At 43.0% G+C, this 23034-nt stretch overlaps 1 protein-coding gene across 4 annotated transcripts in view; it reads left to right on the top strand.

The window, feature by feature from the left end:
- Positions 1-23034, top strand: part of NAA60 (N(alpha)-acetyltransferase 60, NatF catalytic subunit) — a 95969-nt gene that overhangs the window by 58083 nt on the left and 14852 nt on the right. For 3 of the 4 annotated variants that reach the window (XM_030211403.1, XM_030211405.1, XM_030211404.1), the window contains 4 exons: positions 2190-2305; positions 8258-8387; positions 15855-15951; positions 22348-22582. In XM_030211403.1, the coding sequence (XP_030067263.1) occupies positions 2196-2305; positions 8258-8387; positions 15855-15951; positions 22348-22582 (572 nt within the window). In that variant the 5' untranslated portion in view covers positions 2190-2195. Of the gene's footprint in view, positions 1-1362; positions 1443-2189; positions 2306-8257; positions 8388-15854; positions 15952-22347; positions 22583-23034 lie in introns of those variants that run through there. The other variant, XM_030211406.1, reaches the window with a different exon arrangement.

Raw genomic sequence — 23034 nt, 5'->3', positions numbered from 1 at the left:
GACTTGTATAGAGTCACTATCTCCTCCTTTTTCCTGCTGGCCATTCGTTTCCCTATTCATCCAAGCATCCTTCTGGCTTTTACTGTTACTTTTTCTACCTTTTTGGCCACTTGGAGATCATCAGATATGATCATCCCCAAGTCTAACTCTTTTTTTTTTCATGCACAGAAGTACTCCACTGTCTATACTGTACCTCTTCCTTGGGTTGTTGCAGTATAAATACACGACCTAGCATTTCTTTGCATTAAATCTCAGCTGCCAAATTTTAGACCTTCAAGCTTTGCTAGATCCCTCCTGATGTTATCCAGAGTGACTACCCTATTGCAAATTTTATTACCACCCACAAAGAGATCAATCTTACCCTACAGCCCTTCCACAGTATTGCTTACAGAAATGTTCAGAACTAGACCAAGAACCAATCCCTGCAGCACACCACTGGTGACACCCTTTTCCTCAGAGTGAACTCCATTTACCATTACCTTCCAGTCAGCCAGTTTCTAACCCAGTAAGTTTAGGGCCTATACCAAGGGCACTCAGTTTATTTATAAGTCAGCTGTGCAGAACAGTGTCAGAAGCTTTACTGAAATTTAAGCACAGCATGTCTGTTGCTCTCCCTCAATCCAACTCTCTGGTCACCCGGTCAAAGAAATTAATCTGATTCATCTGACAAGACCTACCTCTAAGATAAACATTAAAAAGGTGAAGCAGTGGAGCTGCCAGAACTTCCCTAAGTTCCTTCAGTACCCTGGTGTATATCCTATCTGGCTCCATTGCTTTGTCCACCTTTAGTTTAGCTAGCTCCTCATGAATACGGTCTTCTGAAATTCGGTCAAGGTCTACCACATATCCATTTTTTGTTTGTTTTTGCCTTCTGTGATTCTACTCCTGGCTCCTAATCTGTGAATACAGAATGGAATGTTTGTTGTGTGCATTATGTGATGGACAAATTACCAGAAAGCTTTAGTTTGGTGGGGAGGAGGAAACTAAGGAGGTCAAGACTTCTATTCATGCAGTATTTCAAATACTGCTGTTTTTTTTTTTTTTTTTAACCTTGGCAGAAGGAAGATTGTTACCAAGGGATTGTGACGTTTATGCTGTTTCTCTTTGGGCCTTAGCTACTAGAAAAGCCTTGTCAATTGGGCTCTTTTTTTGTAACTTCAGCTCGTGCTTTTAAAACTGACTAGTAAGGAGGTGAAGCTGTCCTACTGATTCAGCAGGATTAAATTAAAGTTTCAGGCAGCTATCTTTTGAAATAAGTTACACATCAGGTTTCTAGCCATTGTTGTTTTTTGTGTTTTATTATCAGTTGACCAAACCTGACAATCAAGGCCAAGAAATACTTTTACATATGCTGAATTTGATGACTCCTCTCCGTACACCACTCAAACAGCCATTAAAAAGGGAATTTTATAAGAGGACGTCTGTGCAAGAAATCCAAAAAGGTGCCTGTATAAAATAGGATCCCAGAGCCAACCCCAACAGTGCACAAATGCATATGCACAAATTAATACCCACTCTGAAAAAGGCATAAAACATGTTTGTGCATACTGTACTCGTGTACTTATGCATTTTATATAACATATGTGAACATCACACCTCTGCCTCACTCCTTCCAGACTACACCCCTGGGAAGAATGAAGGGAGACGCACACTTTCCATTCACTCACATTTTATTCACATATAGGACTCTTCAATCTATTTAAAGCCCCTTTTCTGTATGGAAAACTCTATAAGCAGAAAAGGATTGATGAAATTATTCCATAGATGTGGGATCTTAATAATAAAGGCATAACACATGCATGTCTGTATCTTGTGCCGTGGTCAGAAAGGAGATAGATTGTCCATTAGGAATCTCAAAGCTAGTAAACATATCACACTGAGTGTCTGTGCAAGCAGTTTCTATATAGAAGGAAATCTGTACAGCACAGCTAATCTTTAGCAAGATCTGCTTCATGGTAATTGTAATGTAAGTGGAGAGTTATCACTAACCACAGGTTGAGAATTGACTGCTATTTGACCTCCATAAGTTGTAGTAACCTGCTAGAAACATACTGGCTTTGCCCTTCTGATTATGCTTGCAGAAGATGTTTTATTGCCTTGCATAGTGGAGCAGCTAGGAGTTATAGACTGAGAAACATAATTTTCTCTGCATGCTTTTATTCATGATGACTGTTTCTTTTCTTTTGCAGGCGTGAATGACAGAGGAGATACCCCCCACAGCATTGAGTGAGACAACACTGCGTCTTTTATGTCACGATGACATAGATATTATAAAACAGCTCTGTGGCGATTGGTTCCCTATTGAGTAAGTGTCAAAGAATATTCCCCTTATTTTATTTTCTCTCTTCTTTTGTGGTTGTTAGTGACTGGGGGAGAAGGACCTGCAATACCTCTGCTCAGACTTAAGTTGTATGTTTTTTGGGGTCAGGGATCATATAAGTACATACGTATTGCCATACTGGGACAGACTGAAGGTCCATCAAGCCCAGCATTCTGTTTCTAACAGTGGCCAATCCAGGTCACAAGTACCTGGCAAGATCCCAAAACAGTACAATACATTTTATGCTGCTTATTCTAGAAATAAGCAGTGGATTTTCCCCAAGTCCATTTTAATAATTGTCTATGGACTTTCCCTTAGGAAGCCATGCAAACCTTTTTTTAAAACCCCGCTAAGCTAACTGCTTTTACTACATTCTCTGGCATTGAATTTTGTGAGCAATCTTGTATGGTAATGTGTACATGAGTGGTGCTAATTAATAACTTCATAAATATTAGTAGAAACATGATGGCAGATAAGACCCAAATAGCCCATGCAGTCTGCCCATACTCAGTAACCACTAACTCCTTTTACTAAGGGATCCCATGTGCCCACGCTTTTTAAAATTCTGACACAGTGTGTCTCCACAACCTCCACTGGGAGGCTATTCCACATGTCCACCACCCTTTCTGTCACTTGTTTATGAATGTTTTAAAGCTTTGCCCTTCAATCTGCCGTCATCTACTATGTTATGTTATGTTATGTAAATAGAGATATGTACTCAATCACTTAAAGGTGAGTTAAGTTGGCAATCCTTCCTCCTCAAGTCGGGTTTGCCATGCTGAGTCATGCAGATTCAATTCAGTCCACACCTTGTGCACAATTTGGTCCAAACCTCTTGACCCAGTTAGGATTAAATCCAAGTTGGCCCACCTTTCTCTTGTTTCAGTACAATAGGAAGGGAACTTGATGTAAGATGTCTTAACTAAGACTTTTTTCTTTAAATTGAGACATCTCCAGGCTATAAGATCATCTTTATCAGTATAATATTTTAGATTAGTAGTTCATTCTTACTCCCCAGTGCATTATTGTAATTCCCTGTACTGTAATGCTACGATTCAACTTCAAAAAAGACTACAGTTATGCAGAGTACTGCTGCTAGTTTTTTTTTTTTCCATTACATTTGTACCTCGCGCTTTCCCACTCATGGCAGGCTCAATAGAAGAAGTCAGTGTTACTTGGCTTTTGGCTGAACTTCATTGGTTGTCCATAAACAAACGTATTCAGTATAAATTACCTTGTTTAGTTTTTAAATGTCTCTATGGCCAGAATTTTGAGGAGGTTATAAAATGACTTTGCTATTCCTGTTTATAGACATAATGCTTATTTTTCACATAGGTTATCCAGTTTTGAAAAATATTCATTTAAAATCCTTCTATGATAATTCCATTTTCTATCAAGGTTCTAAGATTTGGAACACTTTACCTTGAGAATTGTGATAAATTTCATAATATCTGTGCTTTAGAAAAGCCTTAAAAACATATATTTGTTTGCAGACGTAAATTATGTTTTTATGGATGGATGTACAACCCTCCGTTGTTGAGGTTCTTTGTTGTGATCCGCTATGAAAGCTATTTGGAATGTAGGTGGAGTACAAAAATGTACAGAATAGAATAAGGTATCTTGCAGGAATGCACCTTTGCTCATATGGTAAGGATGTGCTTGTGCACACCACGTTAATTAATTGCATTCTTAATAGACCAGGTCTGTCACATTTTACTTCACTAATCCATACTTGCAGCACAGATTCTGCAGAACCATGAATTTCACAAAGTTATAACCATTAGCTGTGCAGACAAATGCAAGGTAGCCTTCCCACACTTGTTTTGTGCTGTTTCATTGAGCCTTATTGGCACCAATTTCTTTCCCTCTCAGAACTCCTACAACTCCGTTCCATTGACTTGTGTCCATATTCTCACTCCGGTTGCTGTTTAACTTTGTTTCCCATATTCCCTATTCAAGCTGACATGGGTCCTACAGAAGCAACTGCTTAATATAGGGCCACTCAAACTTTCTGCCAGCTGTAGAATTTGTGGGGTTTTTATTTTCTAAATTTCTTCTTTAAGATTTTTACAATATTGAACTGCTTCACCATTGGCTTACAAATTGTCACTGCTGTTGTAATTAAGGGCCCTGTTTACTAAGGTGCGTTAGTGTTTTTAACGCGCCTACAATTAGCGTGTGTGCTAACTGTGTAGGCGCGTACATGGTTAACGTGCGTTAAAAATGCTAACATGCCTATAACGCTGCTTAGTAAACAGGGCCCTAAGTTAGAACAGGGGTGGGCAACCTGCAGCCCACAGGCCAAATACAGCCTGCCATTACATTATGCGATCTCTGAGACCATGGGAAGTATACACAGAAAGCATCATTAACCAGAGTTTTGGCAATTTTAAATGCTGTATTTCATAAATATTTTCAGAATAGCCGTTCTAGCAGTTTGTTTCCACCATTGTTAGTTAAAGATTTACTTTATATATATGAACTAGTAAAAAAGGCCCGTTTCTGACACAAATGAAATGGGCGCTAGCAAGATTTTCCTCGGAGTGTTTATGTTTGAGTGTGTGTGAGAGTGACTGTGTGTGAGAGAGAGAGAGTGAGTGTGTGTGTGTGACAGAGAGCCTGGGTGCAAGTGTGTCTGTGAGAGAAAGAGAGTGTGTGTGTGAGAATGAGTGTGTGTGCCAGGGGCCCCCCCTCCCTCCCTCCGAGTTCCAGGGTCGTCCCCCTCCCTCCCTCCAAGTTCCAGGGTCATCCCCCCCTCCCTCCGTCCCTCCCTCCGAGTTCCAGGGTCGCCCCTCCCCCTCCCTCCGTCTCCACAGTTCTGCCTGCACTGCTTGAAGCGAGGAGAAGGAGGACATCATTGAGAGAGCCGAGCTCTCTCAACGACGTTCTCCTTCTCCTCACTTCAAGCAGTGCAGGCAGCACCGTGGGGGCGGGGGCCGAGGCCCAGGGCCCTCCTCAGCTCAAGCATGGCCGGCTCAGTGTGTGTGGTGCAGGCTGTTCAGTACTTGGCCTCCGCTGTTTGAGCTGTTCTTCTCTGACTGCTGGCTGTACTGGGGTAAGGGACCATTCCACGGCACATGCTGGCTGGCTCGCTGATTGTGTGTATGTGCTGCTGGAGATGGAATTGGAACAGGTTCCACGGCTTGTGTGCAGCTGCGGGGAGTGTCCATCGGGAAGGAGGGTGGGTGAGGGGGGATCTGGGCAGGGGATGGGTTGAGGAGAGGGAGGTTGGCGAGACGGCTTCCATGTGGCTGCAGGGAGTGTCCATTGGGGAGGAGGGTGAGTGAGTGCGGCTCTGGGCGAGGTACGGGTTCCAGCGGCGACACGGGAGGGGCAGGGGAGAGAGCAGCGCGTCCCCTTCCCTCTCAGTGTTCAGCCCTCGACGTCATAACGTTATGACACGAGGGCAGGACAGTGAGACAGATGGTTACAGGCAGCACGAACCCTATGAACCGCACGGACCCTATGAACCCTTCAGTGCCACAGGGAGTCAGCTTCAGAACGTTGAAGTTGGAAATTATTATATAGGACATTTGTTATACCTTCATTTGTAGGATGAGATGGTGTTTTACCAAATATTAAAGCAGAGACCAAGATCAAACACAAGACAAAATCGAATGAAGAAACAAAAGGAAGGGAGCTATAAATGACACAATACAATTTTAAACCAGGGACATAACTTTAAAGGTTGTAAATTTAACAGTCCACATAAGAATTTTGTCACAGATCATCTATGGAGCACTATGCATTTCTGGTTCCTACATTATGTAATGTTGCAGCCTATGAGGGATAGTACTGATATCATGCAGCCCTCTGTGTATAATGGTTGCCCTTCCCTGAGTTAGAATGTCTGGAATCTCGTCTCAAACATCTTTAACTTAATGTGTGTTACTTCATGCCCCTTGTTGGCATGAGGCAAGCTATTTCTCTTGAATAGTTTGGAATAAATAGGTCAGGTAATACAGTATCTTGGTATTTTGATACCTTACAGAGTTCACTTTAGTCCTTTTACTTGCAGCTTTGTCTAGATTTTAAAGTTCTTCGAAAGTCAAAAGTTCAGAAATTCAACCCTAAAATTAACAGCTTTATGTGGTTTACATATAGAGGGACACTTTCGAAAGAACATCTGTCATGAAACACCTAGCACCCGCCTAGAGTTAACTCTGTGGCCACCTGAAGGATCTGTCCCCAGCACTGCTCAGGCCAGCCTACACCTGGACACATGCTCTATACTAGCAACTTCCTCCCACCGACTGGGTCCTGCTTGCCTCTGGGCTAGTCTCCCACTCTTGGGTTATTCCCCAGTGATTTCTAGGACACTGGGGCCACACTCCAGTGGTCCCATGTTCCTATAAAGCAGCCACAGACCCAAAAACACAAACCAGGATTCTTAGTTGGTCCAGTGCAGCAGAGTCAATAAATTAATAATGTTTGTCACAGAACTTGAACAGTGAATAGAAAAAGGTGAAATCAGCAACCAATAACAGGTAACTGAATATGGATCAATTATAAAACTATCTAAATATTTGTTATATAACTGCTTACAGGGCCTCAGTAAAGCGATTTTTCTCTCTCCACTCCCTGGCTGAGACTGGAGAAAATCCAGTACCTCTCCAGGCCAATCAAAAGCCTAGAGCACCAACTTTGAAAGTATCTGGTCAATGGTACTGCAAATTGCCTTTCCACAAGCTTTAAAACTCAAAACAATCGCCATCTGCTGGCCAATTAGGAGATATACACTTCATAAAATAATACAATTCACAGATTTAGAAACCCACTATTTCATTACAACATCTAAGTCAGAATTGGGATGTCCTGCTCATAATGTCCCAAAAAAAAAACCCCATCCATCTCGCAGCCTTTTTCAAACAGGAAAAAAATCAGGATTTCCTGTTCAAAAATACCTGGGAATGTTCAAAGTCAACAGCCATTTTCCAAAATAAAACCTCCAGATTATGAATGCCAGAAAAACAGGGACAGGGACAGAAATGGCTACACAGATGGCCCTGCAGAGCAGAGGGGCAGCCTAGTGGTCAGTGCAGTGGACTTTAATCCAGGACATCCAGGTTCATATTCCACTGCAACTCTGTTATTTTAAATGCTGAGCCCTCCAGAGACAGGGAAATACGTACTGTACCTGAATGTTCACCACCTCAATAGCCCTCAGGCTTGCAGATGTCTTTAATATGTAGGTATATCTCTGTTTTTGGAGGGCTCACAATTAAAAGGTTAAAAAAACAGATCTTAAGTGGGATTTGAACCTGGGTCCCCTGGTTTACAGTCCACTGCACTGACCACTAGGCTATCCTTCAGACCTGCGTGTGCTATGTTCAAAAACCCCCTAATACCTAATGTCAGGGAGCCTAGTTTTCCTTTCCGGTGTCACTTTCAGGGGTGAGGAAGGGACAGTAACTACTGGGGGATTAAGGAGGGGTCATGCCTTAATCTCTCCAATGGCTGGCTACTTAATCAGGGCACCTTTTTATAGTCTGGATGTGATTGAAACAGGTCTAATTTTGAACGCCCTTCTTTTTTGACTTGGACTTTTCTTCCTGTTTGATTTAACGCTGTTGAACATCCTAAATTTGGGCTGTCCCTAGTCCCACCCTAAACATGCCCCCTTGCTATTTAGATGAACTGCAATGTAGGACATCCAAATTCTGCTTTTTGAAAATCACAATTCGGATGTTTTTGCCAGATGGACCTTTTTTTTGGCCATTTTGAGATATCTATATGCTTTGAAAATGAGCCCCATAACATATTTTGTGTCCATCCCACCACTTACATTGCTTGAGAGGGAGAGAGGAATAGTTTTTCACTGATTTCTTTTCTTCTCCATTGTACATCAGTATTTAATATTAAATTGACATGCAAGTACAAGTCTGAATCCTAACCAGAACCCTGACTATCTTTAATTCCGTTCTATTTTCTCTCCAGGTATCCAGACTCATGGTATCGGGACATCACATCCAACAAGAAATTTTTTTCCTTGGCTGCCACCTACAATGGCACCATTGTGGGGATGATAGTGGCTGAAATAAAAGGCAGAACGAAAGTACATAAAGAGGTAGGGGATTATGTGGGTAGCTTAGAAAAACTGAGCTTGCCTTTCTCCTACAGGAAGACATATATACTTTTAAATAGATGCATTCTTTTAAAAAAATTATGATTTGCACAATAGTTATATCATCCATGTATAAAATCTAGCGTGGTGTTTGTGAAACCATTGCTTGTCCCTTATACATATTGGAGTCAAAAATAGTCTTGTTTGGTTTTTATTTTGTTGTTTGTTTGGGTTTTTTTTTTACCATAGCTGACTTGTAAAAAGATCAAACATTCAGATCCATCCTTTGTGTGATTTTCACATTTTTAGAGACTTAGGGGCCCTTATACTAAGCTGTGTTAAGCACTAACACGTACTTAACGCAGGAAAAGTGGCCCAATGCAGGACCTGCTAAAGTGTTCTGTGTTAGTTTTCCCATCTGTGCGCGCTAAAATCACAGTATATATATTTTTTTTAACTTTTTTTTTTTTTTTTTTTTTGGAAGGGACATCTCGGGGATGGAGAGTGGGTTTGGAAGCGCTATTCAGCTGGCATGCTGACATTACCCTTAGCACCTCCTAAATAGGGGGTGCTATATGCTCCTTCATTAGCATTAGTGCATGTCTATTTCAAAAAATTAACATTAATGTGCAGCCAGAAATTCAACAAATTGAAAAAAGCCCTTTTTTACTGCTGCACTAGAAAAGGGCTTGGTGTGCAAGAAAGTCCTTTGTTAGGGTTCACTAAGCCAATGTACTAGCACAGCTAATGGGTGAAATATAATGTGAGCTACTCTTTGAAGCAGTGATACTTTTTATTTTTTCTAAATTGAATGTTGTTTTTGCCCTTAACAAATGGAAGGTGGAATTCTCTGAGGACAAGCAGGCTAATACTCTCACATGTGGTTAACACGGCCCATGTGCCTCGGTCCAGAGCTTGTAACAGTCTTTCACAGAGCTCATTGGAGCATGAGTCGTGCTCCACCTTGCATGCGCGAGTGCCATCCCACCTGCCGCGAGAGCAAGGGACCAACAGTTTCCTTTTTTATGCAGTGAGGAGAAAACGTGTTTTTTCTTCTCGCCTCACAGCCTCTGGTTTGATTTTAACAGAGATTCTTTTTGTGTCTTCTTTTTTTGTTCATTCGGGTCAATTTTCTTCCCTTTCGGTTTTTCTTTTCTTTTTTTCTTATCTTTACCATGCTCAGTAGCCTGTACTTGGGCCTGAGTCCGGCTCAGGTTGTTCCCTTCTTTTTTTTCTGGTGCTTCCTCATTTTTCAGGCACCATTGAGTCTGTCCTTTTTTAAATTATTATTATTTCTTATTTTTTTAAAGTTTCCAGTCGCTTCAGCACCGTTTCTGATGCTTTCAGACTGTTTTTTGGCACTGCGTCAACATCAAGGTCTGCGGTGTTGGCGGTGACGTCTGCAGTTGCATTGGCATCAATTTTCATTGTCATTGAATGGTGGAACTTCGGCATCCTCCTCATCGATACCGAGGATCGTGGATGCCAGCGTCGGTAAAAGTATCAGCATTGATCTCCCTCGATCCACTGTGTCGGAGACACCGAGGCATCGACGCCAGCACTACATCCAGCAGCTGCCCCTGCATGGGTCTCTGATCATCAGGACCAGATTCCTTACTCCATGAGCTGCTGGCGGATGGAGTGCATCGGTGTCGAGGGTGCTTGTCATGCTCCTCCACTCAGCCCCGCACGGTCTTTAGCCTGTAGTGAGGCCTACGACGCTGGTGTTGCGTGTGGCACCGGTGTTCGACACCCGTGTCGGTGTTAATACAGGGAGTTTCTTTGGAGTCAAGGCTGTGGCCTACTCCTTGGCATCCCTCTTGGCGTCATAGTTCAGGCAGCTTTGTTGTCAGCTTGTCTGTTTACTGGCACTTCTCTCGGCGTCATAGTTCAGGCAGCCTCGGCGTCGGCTTGCCTGTTTACTGGTGCCCCTCTCAGCGTCATAGTTCAGGCAACCTCTGTCGGCCTGTCTGTTTACTAATGCTTCGATTTTCCTAATGTCTTCCTTCATGTGAGCACATCCAGGTCTTGCTCGAGCTTCTGGCTGGAGAGTGCATTACCGATGGAGGTGCTTGCATCTACCATGCCTCTCGACTCAGTCCTTCATGGCCCTCAGCCTGACTTGAGGCTTCTGATGCTGGTGTTGCATGTGGCATCGGCATCAACCACCGCTTGTGTCGGTCGATGTCAGTGCCTGGAGTTTTCTTGAGGGTCGAGGCTGCAGTCCACTTTTGAGCCCTCGCAGTGTCATGGTTCCTCAAGGTTGAGGCAGGCACGGTCTCAGCCCGCTCATGCAGTTTCTGTCTGACACTGATGAGCACTGTATGGGAGTCACCTGAGGATCTTAGGTACTTCTTGAAGAGGAACTTCTGGGCAATGCTGTCTGGCCCCTCCCCTTCATAGGAATGGAGAATGTCTCTATCTGGTATACTTTCTTTCCCTCCTTTTGTCAAGGCCTTGGTGGCTTCCATTCCAATTCCTCTGGAGGTGGATCGTTCAACTAATACTCAGCTCTTCGAGACCTTGAACTACAAATTTCCTCGAGGAGCTGTGATATTCCTTCTCCACCTCTCTTACTGATCTTCTCGAAGGGAATTGGAAACCCAGTCTGTTGGCTCCACTTTTCCCCATGAGGATCTCCTCCATGCACAGATTTCAGAACTCCTCTGGCTTTCATAGGCCTCGGTTGCCTCTTCACTCCATGGTGCTTGACTCCACGCTCAAGTGAGTCAGGACTTCTAGTAACTATGCTTCGGTGTGTCCTGGCAGGAATGCTAGACCATTGCATTTCTGTGAGTGGACAATTTGACACCACGACTGTATTCTTACAGGCCCTGGTATTCTGCTTTCTTTCCCAGCTGAACAGGTCAAGTCCCTTTCCTGGATGGTCAAGTTTCAGAGGGCTTGTCACATGTTCTTGGCCAGAGGCGCTCATGACACTTTTGCTGTGACTTCCAGGATATATACTCACACTGGTTGTGTGTCTCTGACTTGTAGGTTCAGCAGGAACTATTGCCTACCATGAGCAAACCCTTTTAGAGAGTAGATGGAGGGGGTCGCTACCCTCATCTAAACATAAATAGATGCCTCTTTCTTCCTGGAAGAATTCCACGACTTCTTCCTCCTGTAGTAGATTTTTTTCAGCACATGGAGAGTTCCTGCTATGCGCAGGTATGTGGGTATGCCACTTCTCGCTTGTCTCAATGGACTCAGCCCCATCTTGTCAACGACATGTCTTAGCCCTGGATGCCTCTTCAGTCACAGCAACAGTTGACTTTCCTACTACCTCCAATGGAGCATGCCTGCTGTGCCTATATCTGGTCGGGGGGAAGCTGCAGGGTTTCGGATCGGGCTAGCGGCCAATCACTTGCCTGCAGGTGGTGACTCACATGGGCTCTCACCTCAAGCAGCTCCTTTCGGAGACACTCCTCGTCTTTCTAAAGGCCCATGTAGTCTAGTCTGTACCGTCCAAAACACAGAAGAAACCAGTCTTCGCAAAAAAACAACAATTGCCAAAAACAGCGAAGATGACACCAAAAAAGGAAAAAAAATAAAAATAATAATAAAACTTTGAATTTATTAGGGTGATATGAGTCATGTGCTACCCCGACAACAAGCAGGAGGGCACCTGACTACACTCTTTTTGTCAGAGGGCCATCCGGATATAGTAGGGGGCTGGCCATTTGAGGCTGCTCCTCAGATCCACTCATGTTGCAACCACATCCAACCACCTGGTCATCAGAATACGCAAAGCCATGCATCTACACAAGTTTTTTTTTTTTTTTTCTTCAGATGGGTGTTATCTGCATTATCTTCTAATTGTGCAACACCCCTTCATTGAATCTCTTGATGAATCAGATCTATCATTCCGTTCCTCAGTTCTAGTTCCAGGCTCTAGGCCCACAACAGCCTACCATTGATTCCCTTCCTCCTTCCAAGGGGAACGGTTGTTTTCTGTATTTGTATCCTCTCATCGGGCAGCTTCTACTGTTGCGCAGGCAGGACTGTGAATCCAGGATTCTAGTTGTTCCTCACTGGGCCCGACAAATCTGGTTTCCTCTATTCTGCACTCTCCTTCCGAGGATCGTAGAACTTGGAATATTTTCCAACCCTCATCTCACAGAATGAGAGTTTTATTCTGCACCCCCTCCTCCAGTCTCTAGACCTCACGAACTTAGCATAAGCTTCCTTGAGTTTTCCTGAGGGTGTCTCCTTAGTCTTGCTGTTTTTTCTGAAAAACTTCTACTAAGGGGTGATCCTTTTTATAGTGATTGAGGTACGTCGGTTACTGTGCAGGGAAGGGAGAGGCCTAGACCCCCCTCCCTTTTTTCTTGTCCAGCACAACCCTTTGCCCGTACCTTCTCCTCTTTTTCTGAGTTTTGTCGGAAACCTAACTCAGGTGAGCTCACCACTGTATATTCAGTGCTTCTCATTGTCGTGTGAGGGATATTCCCATCTCTTGACAACCTCTAGTCATTTGATTCACGGGGCTGGTTTTTGTCCCAGCCACACCTTTGTCTCTGTTATGGGACTAAAATTGCCTTCTTCCCTTTTACTCAAAGCTCCTTTGAGTTCATTTTTCCTGCCTCTTGACGGCCTTGGGCTGGATGGTCTTGTTTCCAATGGCTGTTCCTTCAGCTTGCAGGGTCAGTGAACTTTTAGGCCCTGGTGGCGGTTCCATCTTACCCTGATTTTCATCACCATAGAGTACTTCTCCACATGCACCCTCAATTCCTGCCTCAGGTTGTTCGTGGGTCTTTATCTCATCAGTTGACTGTCTTGCTTATGTCCTTCCCACCGTCTCATGCCCCTAGCGAGTGCGCACAGCACAGCTTGGACTACAGGCAAGTTTTGTCTTTTTGCGTTTACTATCCTAAGCACCAAAAGAAGTTTTTTTTTTCCAGACTTTTTGTTTCCTTTCATACCAATGATGTAGGTCGCCAGTGGGAGAAGCACGATTTCTACGTCTACCAACTTATTTTCTTCCCTTTACGCCCTGGCTAGGCTGCCCAGAAGGCTTCTCTAACGGTTCGTGATGTCTGAGCTCTGGCTCCATCATTAGTCACCATTAGGGGCTTATGTTAGACTTCTACAAAGTTTTTATTCCACATATTCACATCTCTTTGCTGCTACAGGTAGCATGCTTTCAGCAGCATGCCTGGTGTAACGGACGTTTTCAGTAGATGGTACTATAGAGTTAGTTTGGAATTTAGAATCCAGCTACACTGTCCAGAATGGATAGTTCTCAGAGCCACATACCTGGTGGGCAGATCCAACAGCCTGGCCGACAGATTGAGCAGGGACATGCAACTGTACAAGAGGTCACTCAGTAAGGGCGTTGCCCGTGAGATTTTCTGAGAGTGGGTTATCCCCTCGGTAGATCTCTTTGCCACAACCACAAAGTCCCTCAATACTGTTCCAGGCTCAGAGCATACAACAGACTTGCATCAGATGCCTTCCTCCTCCATTGGGGGAATGGATTTCTATGTGTGTATCATCCCATCTTTCTTGTGAGGAAGACTGCTGAAACTTGGACTAGACTGGGGAACCATGATCCTGATCACCCCTTATTGACCCAAACAGGTCTGGTTCCCTCTTCTGGAGTTGTCCTCCAAAGAACCTTGGAGATCAGAGTGGTTTCCAAGCCTCATAAAACAAAAACAAAGGGAGTGGGAAAGTCCTTCCACAGCAATCAAGCAAGCAATAAACAGAAAGACAGTGGACTTATTTTCATTCTTTGGAACATCCCTGTTTGTTGCTTTTTCTGACCCTTATAACACAGAACGAGAGAGCTCTTCTACATCCCAGCCTCCAGTCTCTGGCCCTTACAGCCTGGATGTTGAGAGCTTAGAATTTGTTTCGTTGCATCTTCCAGAGGGTGTCTCCAGGGTCTTGCTGACTTCCAGGAAAGATTCGACTAAAAGGTGTAATTCTTTCAAATGGAGGAGGTTTGCCGTCTGTTGTGAGGGCTAGGTCCTAGATCCTCTTTCTTGCCTTACATAGACCCTTCTTGAATACCTTCTGCACCTCTCCGAGTCTGGTCTCAAGAGGTTCAGTGAGGGTTCACCTCAGTGCAACCATCATTGGGTAAACCAGTTTAATAGGAGCCGTTCCCAGCTGTTTTAATAGTTTTGAATATTTGGGGGTGGGGTGGGGGCTGTACATCTCACGTTCTGTGGCTACCTTGTGTCACTTGCATTGAAAGAGAGAGAGTAAAGGGTCATGGATTTGATATACCACCTTTCTGTGATACAATCAAAGCGATTTACATATATCGGGAGTGGGCAACCTCAGTCCTCAAAAGGCTGCAATCCAGTCGGGTTTTCAGGATTTATCCAGTGAAAATGCATGAGATCTATTTGCATGTGCTACCTCCATTGTATGTAACCATTGCATATTCATTCTATGCATATTTATTGGATAAATCCTGAAAACCCAACTAGGTTGTGGCCTTCAAGGATCGAGGTTGCCCACCCCTGCCATATATTATATACAGGTATCTTCTCTCTATCCCTAGTGGACACATACTCTAACCTTTGTACCTGGAGCAGTGGGTTAAGTGAGTTGCCCAGGGGTCACAAGGAACCACAGTGGGAATCAAACCCGGTTCCCCAGATTCTCAGCCCATTGTGCTAACCTTTAGGGTATTTCTCTACTCATATGGAGTGGAGGAGTGGCCTAGTAGTTAGAACACCTAGCTTGGCATCCAGAGGTGGCTGCTTCAAGTCCCACTGCTGCTTTTTGTGATCTTGGGCAAGACACTTAATCTTCCATTGCCTCAGGTACAAACTTAGATTGTGAGCCCTCCAGGGACAGGGAAATACCCAGTGTACCTGAATGTAACTCACCTTGAGCTACTACTGAAAAGGTTTGAGCAAATCCAAATAAATAAAATGTAGAAAGTAGAAGGCCTTCTCTTTCATACATTTCATTTTTAAAAGGACTGATACCAGAATTCTTGCTGAATTTGTAAAAAAACAAACACCCCCCCCCCCCCACCTACATAACTGATGTCCGTGCAGAGCTTAATGTGGGAATAAAGAGTACCCCGAGTTCCTTGGTGTGTGAAGTACTTGAACTCCATAGTCTGATAATGAGCATTCAGTAAATCAACATACTTGCTTTAATTCCACTTGTAGTAACCACTATTTTGTCGTGGATATAGGGATTTCATTTCTTTTGTAACATACAGTAACATTTATGTAATTAAAATATGCAGTTAAAATAGTTATTCCACATTTTATGGTTTTAGAAGACTGGGAGGCATGTTTTCAAAACATTTAGATTTATAAAATTCCATAGTAACCTCTATAACTTTGTAAGTCTAAGTGCTTTGAAAATGAGCCCCCCCCGGGTCAGCCATGCTGGGATTGGAATCGATGAATCTTAAATGTACTGTAATGTTAAAGCCTCTACTAGGTGTACTTCTAACCACTGCTATACCGTAGTATTCTCTTTCTTTGTATTTAGGATGGAGATATTTTGGCGTCCTGTTTTCCTATTGATACTCAAGTCGCTTACATCTTAAGCCTGGGTGTTGTAAAAGAATTTAGGAAACATGGAATTGGTAAGAAGAGACTGAATAATTCTGGGATTTTCTTTTAGTCTCAATCAGTTTCTATAGTTAATTATTTACTTTTGAAGAAGGACCATTTGGACGTGTGTATATATATTTAAAACTGTAATATTGTTTGGTTTTGCTTATTATATAAATGGTTTTATCTCCTTAGCTTAGTTGTTCAGCATAATTTAACAAGAAACCTTGTACTGAGGACCTGAACCTTGCATTGTTTATTTTTCATGGTATCCCAAAAGAATAAAATTACGCTTTTCTCGTACACGATTAACATTATAGCATATTGCTCAGTTACTTAGCACACAGTCATAATGAGGAGAAGTTTCAGGGGGTTAGTTGCATTTCCACTTAGCCACTCAAAAGTCAGTTATGTTGTCCTTCTCATTCTCTTGTGTCTACTTGGAATGGCAATATGTCTCATTAGAATCCACATGCAGGTCTTCTTCAACTCATTAATGGTTCAGACTGATGAATTTAGGAGCCCCTGTAATAGATATTCATGTCCTTTCTAATCTGTGTTGGTACTGGGGATCTCTTTCCATTTTAACCTTTAAGCGTTACATTCTTTGTTGACCATTCCTATGTCTTAGTGGATTTACAGTGTCAGTATTCAAACCCTTGTACATTGCCACATTCTGCTTTTAAAAACTATGTAGAAACAGAGAAAAATGAAGGCAGATAAAGACCATATGGCATATCCAGTCTGCCCACCCATGTCATCTACTATCCCTTCCTCTCCTTTAGAGATCCTATGTACCTGTTCCAAGCTTTCTTGACTTAAGATACAGATTTTGTCTCCACCATCTCCACTGGGAGGCCATTCCATGAATTCGCCACCCTTTCCTTGAAGTATTTCCTCAGATTGCTTCTGAGTCTGTCCCCTTTCACCTTCATTCTAGAGCTTCTTTTTAATTGCCATGGAGTTATTTAAATGCCTGAATCACGCCTTTCTTCCAGGGTATAGATATAGAGATATTTAAGTTTGTCTCTATACGCTTTATGACAAAGACCACTGACAAGGTGTGGCCTCCAGAATTGTATACAGTATTCAAAATTATTCAATTAGGAGTTTTTCACTGGTCTACACAATAAACTCATACACTTCAGTGTGAAAGTACAATTATTGAAGTATTTAAAAAGTAAATAAGAAACCAAAAAGTCTTAATTGTGTAAGTACTTGGTAGAAGTTCTCTTTTGCAGCAGTAACAGCTATAAGTCATTTAGAATTAGTGTCTGCCAATTTTGCAGAGCAATATGGCACAGTTTTTGCACATTTTTCTTGGCAGAACAGTCTTGCTTCAAGTCTTGCCACAGATTTTGTATTGGATTTAAGTTGGGGTTTTGATTGGGACTTTGTGCCGAGCTCCTCTGTTGTTGCTTTTACTTTGTGCTTTAGGATCATTGTCCTGAAGCTGAAAGGTGAATCTTTGCCCCAGTTCCAGATTTTTGGCAGACTAGAACAAGTTTTCCTTCAGGGTCTGTTACATTATATCACTCATCTTTTCTTTGATCTTCACAAGCCTTCTGAATCCCACTGCAGCAAAACATCCACACATAATGTTGTCATCATCATGCTTTACAACAGGGACGGTGTTAGCAGGGATATGTGCTGCGTTTGGTTTATGCCATTTTAGCATTGCAATGAAAAATTTTCATTTTGATCTTATCAGATCATAAAACTGTGCCATGTGCAGTATCTCCTAAGTATTTCTTTGCAAATGCTATTTAGCACAGCATATGGCTTTTCTTCAGCAACAGCCTTTTCCTTCTTCACCCTCTGTATACAGACTATGTTGATAGAGAAATCTTGAACTTGTTGAGCAGTCAGATAGTTTCACGCATCTCAGCCAGAGATGACCTTAGTCTTTTTAAAAGCAACCATAGGCCTCATAGTGACCTTCCTTAATCCACAGCTACTGACTTTAGAGGGATGGCTTGACTGAAGAAGTGCTTGGTGGTACCAAACAGTGTCAGACCTGGCAGTATCCCAAGGGATATTCAAATACGCTGAAATTTTGTTATAGCCTTCCCCCAGTCTGTACCTTTGAATAACTTTATCCCACAGTTCTTTCATCAGCTACATATTTGCATTATTTAGACCCTTGCTTTATATTTATTAGATACAACAGAAATATTTTGATTCTTAATCCAGAAGTATTAGAATCAACTCAGCTACTGTGATTGGACAGATGTAGGCTCTATTTAACTTATTATGGGCTTTGTTAAGGCAGTTTTTGAAAATGTAGTTAATTTGTGTTTGCTGCAACAAAGGATGTGAAGACTTACACAATCAAGACTTGGCTTCTCATTCTTAAATACTTTTTGAATGTTTCGAAATTATTGTTTCGTATTGAAAGTGTAGGTTAGGTTGTATAGAACCATGAAAATAGCTCCTACTCCAATGCGTATTGAATTGTATTGTTTTAGATGGCAGAATTTGTAAAAATGTATAAGGGTGTGAGGACCTTAACAGGGCAGTTTGCCAAAGTTTCATTTAGTTCTGTCTTCTTGAACAGTCCAGTACTTGGAAAGCTGCTGAAGTAACACTGATAACTCTATATGAGTGCAAACATAGCAGTAACCTTAGAGCAACACCGTTGTCCATCAAAAGAGTGACATTGGAACATAACTCTCCAACATATTGTGGTTGTTGTACATTGAAGTTTGTATTGCACAAAGGCTGTGTATTTGTCATTAAGGATCCTGGATATTAGAACTATTTCCTTATTGTTTTCACTCTCCCTAAAAAAGTTTTTTTTTCCTTCGACTTCTTCCTATTCTTTGAATGAATGTCATCTATCCTATGAAATACTGTAGTTTCTTTCCCTTCTGTTAACAATTACTGTTATTGTAGACCATTATGGTTGTGGGTCAGCGAAGAGCAGTATATTAAATAAAGATAACCTGCAGCTTCTGGACTGATATGGTTAGGTTATGTCCATTGACGAGCTGGTGGAGATAGAAAGTACAGAATTGTGTTTTGCCTTATAAAGAGATGATGCAGCTCCCCCACTTCAGTATTTTTCTGTCTGCAGCAGAAAGAAGGTGGTCTGCAGTACAGCTCCTAGATTGAGTGTTGAGGTATGCTTCTGACCCAGTTGTTGAGCTGGGGGGTGCCTGGATTGAAGATGAGCTCTTAGATGCAGGGGGTACACCATGGTCTGGATGCCTTCTGCCTCCTATGGATCTTCATTTTCTTTAGGACAAAAAAAAAATAAGCATATTTAAAAAAGAAAATAGTCAAACAACTATCCAGGCACTGCAGCTTGGACTGCTTCCTCCATGTAGCGATCCTGAGGATCCTTGAGGGTGCCGCCGCCCTCTACAGGCAATGCTGTAGTTTCATCACTACTGTGGCAAGGGCATCCACCTTGGGAAGCCAAAAACACTCCAGCTCCCCAACAGGGAGCTGATAGAGATGAGCCCTCACCCTTGCTGTGCTGCTGCCACTACGCCTCAACCAGCTCCTGGAGGCCTTCATTAAAGGGGAACATTATGGGTACCCTTCAGCACAGGATCCCCCTTCTGAGGAACCACAGGTCAGGGTCATAGCCATGGGTGGATCCTGGTGGGCATGGACCCACCCAGTCTTGGCTCAGGCCCACCGAAAATTGTAACACCCTTATGGCTGTCGGAGATCCCCAAGCCCTGCCAGCGAAGATGTCCTTCGGCAGCCAGAACCAATGATTTTTTCCTACCTGCTATGGCTAGCGGCCTTTTCCACCTGTTGCCGCAGCACCAATAACCCCTCCCCACCATGTGCGTGTGCTTTTTTTGTACATGCCTGAAAATCAAGCATGTGCAGGAGGGGAGAGGCCAGCACGGCGGCAATGGGTGGAAAGTGCAATCGGCTGTAGCAGGTAGGAAAATCACTTGTTTTGGCCGCTGAAGGACATCTTCAGCTGGCGGGGCTTGGGGATCCCCTGCCAGCTCAGGTATTTATTTTATTCTTTGGTGTCGATGGTGTGGGGCAGAAAGCAGGGAGGGGGCAGGGGGGATTGTATGCCAGGCAGGGGCAGAAAGCACACACGGGAGTGGGAGGGGGGAGATTGTATGCCATTCAGTTTGGGTGACATGGCTTCCAAGGCTACATTCGCATTGTGGACTAAGAAGGCCATCGCATCCACATACCTGCTCAGTGGTAAGTCGGTGCCATCGGTGTTGAAGGTGCATTCCACTCGGGCTCGGTCTGCTTTCTGGACTGAGTATTCTTTCATTCCGGTGGAGGACATTTGCAGGGTGGCGATGTGGTCGTCGTTCCATTCCTTTGTGAAGCATTACCGCCTGGATCAACGAGTACGGAAGGAGGTAGATTGCTTTGGTACTTCCCACTCATGGGGAATGGTCGAGCAGACGACAAGGAAAGAGAAATTAGATCTTGCCTGCTAATTTTCTTTTCTTTAGTCTGCCACACCATTCCCAATCCCACCCGTTCAGTCCATGTTCTGTTGGGGGCTCCATGGGGGCCTCAGCCTGAAAGGATTGTACACTTTCTAGCAATGTATAACACAAAGTAACCCCCCCCCCCCCCCCTTTAAATAAATAAATAAATAAAACAAAAAGAGAATAAGAGAAAACTTGGACAGACATTGCCTAACTTGTACTGTTCTGATTGGTTGTTCCTTTCTCCCTTGTGGTGGTGTTTGGAGGCTATTGTTCCTATTCTTCTTGTCTCCAGTATTCCTGTACCATCTTGGCTTTGTCAATAGAAAATACTGAGGGGGGCTAGGTTTCACAGGGATTTTTTTTTTGTTACATTTGTACCCCGCGCTTTCCCACTCATGGCAGGCTCAATGCGGCTTACATGTGGCGGTGGAGGGTTAAGTGACTTGCCCAGAGTCACAAGGAGTTGCCTGTGCCTGAAGTGGGAATCGAACTCAGTTCCTCAGTTCCCTAGGACCAAAGTCCACCACCCTAACCACTAGGCCAGTCCTCTCAGTTTGTTCGCAGTCTCCCCATCTGCAGGTAGGAGGACATATACCCACTCATGGGGAATGGTCTGGAGAGACTAAAGAAAGAGAAAATTAGCAGGTAAGATGTAATTTCTACATGTCCACAAAAGAGTTTGAATCGAGGCCTAAGAGTGCTCCAGAAGTCTCCTTTTGAACCTAGAAAAAGGGTCACTGTTAAGGATCTTACCTTAAAGATGATTTTTCTGGTGGTGATATCTTTGGTTCGCAGAGTATGAGTTACAGGCCCCTTCTTGCATAGATCTATTCCTGTGATTCACAGAGGCAGGAGTATCCATCCATATGTATGGTTGGTTCCTTCCTTCCTCCTGAAGGTTATCTTACCTTTCCACTTCAATCAGACATTGATCCTTTCTTCCTTTTATGGGGAAGATTATGATATGGATCTTTTGTCCTTGAGGTTTCTGGATGTTGGGAGAGCATTGATGAGATAACTGGAGGTGACTAATCATTTTCACAGAACAGATAGATTATTTGTTCTGTTTGGAATGAATAGGAAGGATGAAGCAGCCTCTAAGAAGACTGGCTCGCTTATAAAAGCAGATTCCACACTCCTTGAAAGCTCATTCCACAAGGGATGTAGCTGCATCCTGGAAGGAACTGAGGGTGGTTTCACCATCAGATATTTGTAAGGCAGTGGCATGGTTCTCTCCTATGCCTTTTCGAGACTCTAGATGTTGCAGCTAAGCAAGACACTACCTTTGGAGCTTCTATGATTGCAGTAGGGGTCTCTGAGTTCCTCCTGATTTGAGTACTGCTTTTACGCCCCACAAGGTTTGGACTAATCTGGTGAAAATGATAAGGAAAGAGAAATTAGGTCTTATTTGCTAATGTTCTTATCTTTAATTCCACCAGATCAGTCCAGATTCCCACCCTTGTTCAATTACAAGTCTTGTAGGCAAGAGTTTTCTGCATTTTGATTCAAATTCCTGACCACTTTGTTCAATATTACAATGTTTCTCCTTCTTCCATTGGTGTTTTCTTGTTTTCTGAAGGAAAGAAGGTTCATAGGTTTCACTGGTTATGTAAAATACTGAAGTGGGGGGATCTTTACTGTCTCCTTATGAGGTAGAGCACTTCTGTACTTTTCCATCTCCATCAGCTGGCCGATGGACATAACCCGCAGCTTCTTGACTGATCTGGTGGAACTGAAGGAAAGAAAATTAGCTTATAAGACCAAATTTCTCTGTTTGCAATGATCAGAAGAATATGCAGTTTGGGAATTGTGTAGTTTAATTTGTTTGACAGTTTTTCTTCTGATGGTGCAATCCAATTAGTATTGCCTAATTTGAAGAATTTCTTGAAATGCACCAGTTTCTAGATTTTCTTTATATTCAAGCTGGCTAAAATGTGTCTCACACTGTGTTGTCATGTGCTGCATTGATTAGTTGGTAATACGATTTTTTCTTGTTTCTAGGTTCTCTTTTACTTGAAAGTTTGAAGGACCATATATCAACTACTGCCCAGGATCACTGTAAAGCAATCTATTTACATGTCCTCACCACTAACAACACAGCAATAAATTTCTATGAAAACAGAGACTTTAGACAGCATCATTATCTGCCGTATTATTACTCCATAAGAGGGGTATTAAAAGATGGCTTTACCTATGTTCTTTATATAAATGGTGGACATCCGCCATGGACAATCTTATATCCTTTGGGACTGGCGCTTATTTTCGAAGCATATGGATATCTCAAAAGGCCAAAATGGATGTCCATATGCTTGAAACATCCAAATCCTAATTTTGCAAAGGCAGAATAGAGACGTCCAACACTGCAACGTCCAAATAGCAAGGGGGTGTTTTTTGGGAGGGACTAGGGAGGGCCTGAAATCTAACAGCGATTACCAAAGGGGAAGAAACGAACATGTCTAAAAGGAGGACGTCCTTATTTAGATCTGTTTCAGGAACGTCCAGGTTACAGAAAGGTGCTCTGATTGAGCAGCTGTCTGCTGGAGGGATTAAGGCATGACACCTTATCCCCCTCCCTCTCCCCGGAAAGTGAAACTGGAAGGGGATACCAGGTTGTATGACAGCTTCAAGTATTATGGGCATTCTTACTGAGCAATTTAGCAGATCTGAGAAAGTAGCCTAGTAGTGTAG

Source organism: Microcaecilia unicolor, chromosome 8 (genome assembly GCF_901765095.1).
Source record: "Microcaecilia unicolor chromosome 8, aMicUni1.1, whole genome shotgun sequence".
Classification (NCBI taxonomy): domain Eukaryota; kingdom Metazoa; phylum Chordata; class Amphibia; order Gymnophiona; family Siphonopidae; genus Microcaecilia; species Microcaecilia unicolor.
The sequence above is the reverse complement of the archived record's forward strand: the minus strand, read 5'-3'. Positions and strand labels throughout refer to the sequence as shown.